The following is a 1,712-nucleotide window of genomic DNA, read 5'->3' as shown; positions in this document are numbered from 1 at the left end:
ATAATGCACTTTATATATTTAGGGTATAAATTGAGACTTTTCAAATTTTAATCAAGAGATAAAAACATGCATTGACTGGAAGCAAGATATCCTTTGAAAAATAAATGGCCATCAAAACAGAGAAGCCCAATGGACAAATACTTAAATCTATACACACATAGAATGGACAGTGATAATGAAAGTGTTCAAATGAAATAATAATAAGTCTAACATGAAAACCCTAAACTCACTAAAGTACAATAACAGTGCTTAGGTTTCTCATAAGTAACTCAACCTTTTTGAAACAATGACCATATAGCAACATAATTTACGGCAATTCTAACATAAACTCAATAAAAATGTCTACAAAATAAAGCAACACTGACATAAAAACAACTCTAGCATTCTACCTTTTTATAAATATTCTTTTAAGTGCCCTCTTCACCTCCTCATTTTTCAGACTATAGATAATTGGGTTCAACATGGGGGTCAAAATGCTGTACTGAATAGAAAAAAGCTCATCCAGTGTAATGGAAGATACACTGCTGGCTTTCATGTATTGAGACATTCCTGTCATGTATAGCAAACCCACAACAATGAGATGAGAGCTGCAGGTAGAGAAAATTTTTCTTCTGCCCTCTACAGAATGGATCTTCATGATGCTGATGATAATGTGAATATAAGAGATCAAAATTGGTAAGAAGGAACCAAGTCCAAAAGCCAATACAGAAAATAAAAGAATCCCATTATTAAGAAAAGTGTCAGAACAAGATGCTTTCAATAATGGTGGAAGTTCACAGCTGAAGTGCTTAATTTCAGAAAGGCCACAGAATTGTATACCAAATATGGGAACTGTGTTTATGATTCCAAACAACAAGCCCATTAGCCACGCTCCAATAACCAAATAAGTACATATTGTTTTATTCATGATCATTATGTAATGAAGTGGATGACAAACAGCAGTGTATCTATCATATGCCATTGCTGAGAGTATAAAAACTTCTGTAACACTTAATAGAAGACTGAAAAACATTTGCATAACACAGTTGGTGAAGCAAATTTTCTTATGTTTCATAAGAAAGTTCATTAACATCTTAGGAACAATATCTGCAGAGTAACAGACATCAACAAAGGACAAATGAGACAAGAAATAATACATGGGTGTGGAGAGGGAAGGATCCATTCTAATGATCAAAATTATTGTAATGTTTCCTGACAGCGTAAGTAGAAAAATGATTGAAAAGAGCAGGAAAAGAAAGATCTGTAGTTGAGGATCATTGGAAAATCCAACAAAAAGGAAGACCAATGAATCAGTTTGGTTCTCCATTTTTGTTTATTCATCTGTAAAATAAGAATAAACATGTAAGTAGAGATATAGGACAAAGTACAACTCAGCTTAGGTGATATTAAATCTTTTTCCTTTCAATTCTTTCTCACATTCACTCAGGTTCATACTGAGCAATATATATATATATATTATAAAAGGAGCCAAACTGTTGATGCATGAGCTTAATGAAATGTGTTGAGAGCTGACAGCAAAAATATAGATATATAACATATTGTCTAACTTCTATTAGTGCTAACTTTGCATATTAAGACTTCTGGGTATAATTTAAAGTTATCAATTATTCAATATATATTAGATTGTATTCAACTAAACTTTTGAATGAAGAGTCTGCCCCATTATTTATATCAAATCACAGATAATTCTGACTTATAGGCAGAAGTCTTAA

At 32.0% G+C, this 1,712-nt stretch overlaps 1 protein-coding gene across 1 annotated transcript; it reads right to left on the bottom strand.

Moving 5' to 3' along the window:
* Positions 1-385: 385 nt before the first annotated feature.
* On the bottom strand, positions 386-1,306 carry LOC107288446 (olfactory receptor-like protein OLF4). The gene has a single exon (XM_015817066.1). The coding sequence runs from the start codon at positions 1,304-1,306 to the stop codon at positions 386-388; it is 921 nt and encodes a 306-aa protein (XP_015672552.1).
* Positions 1,307-1,712: the final 406 nt, after the last annotated feature.

This window comes from Protobothrops mucrosquamatus, unplaced genomic scaffold (genome assembly GCF_001527695.2).
Source record: "Protobothrops mucrosquamatus isolate PMUCROS unplaced genomic scaffold, P.Mucros_1.0 scaffold550, whole genome shotgun sequence".
NCBI classification, from domain to species: domain Eukaryota; kingdom Metazoa; phylum Chordata; class Lepidosauria; order Squamata; family Viperidae; genus Protobothrops; species Protobothrops mucrosquamatus.
This window is presented reverse-complemented; position numbering and strand designations above follow the sequence as displayed.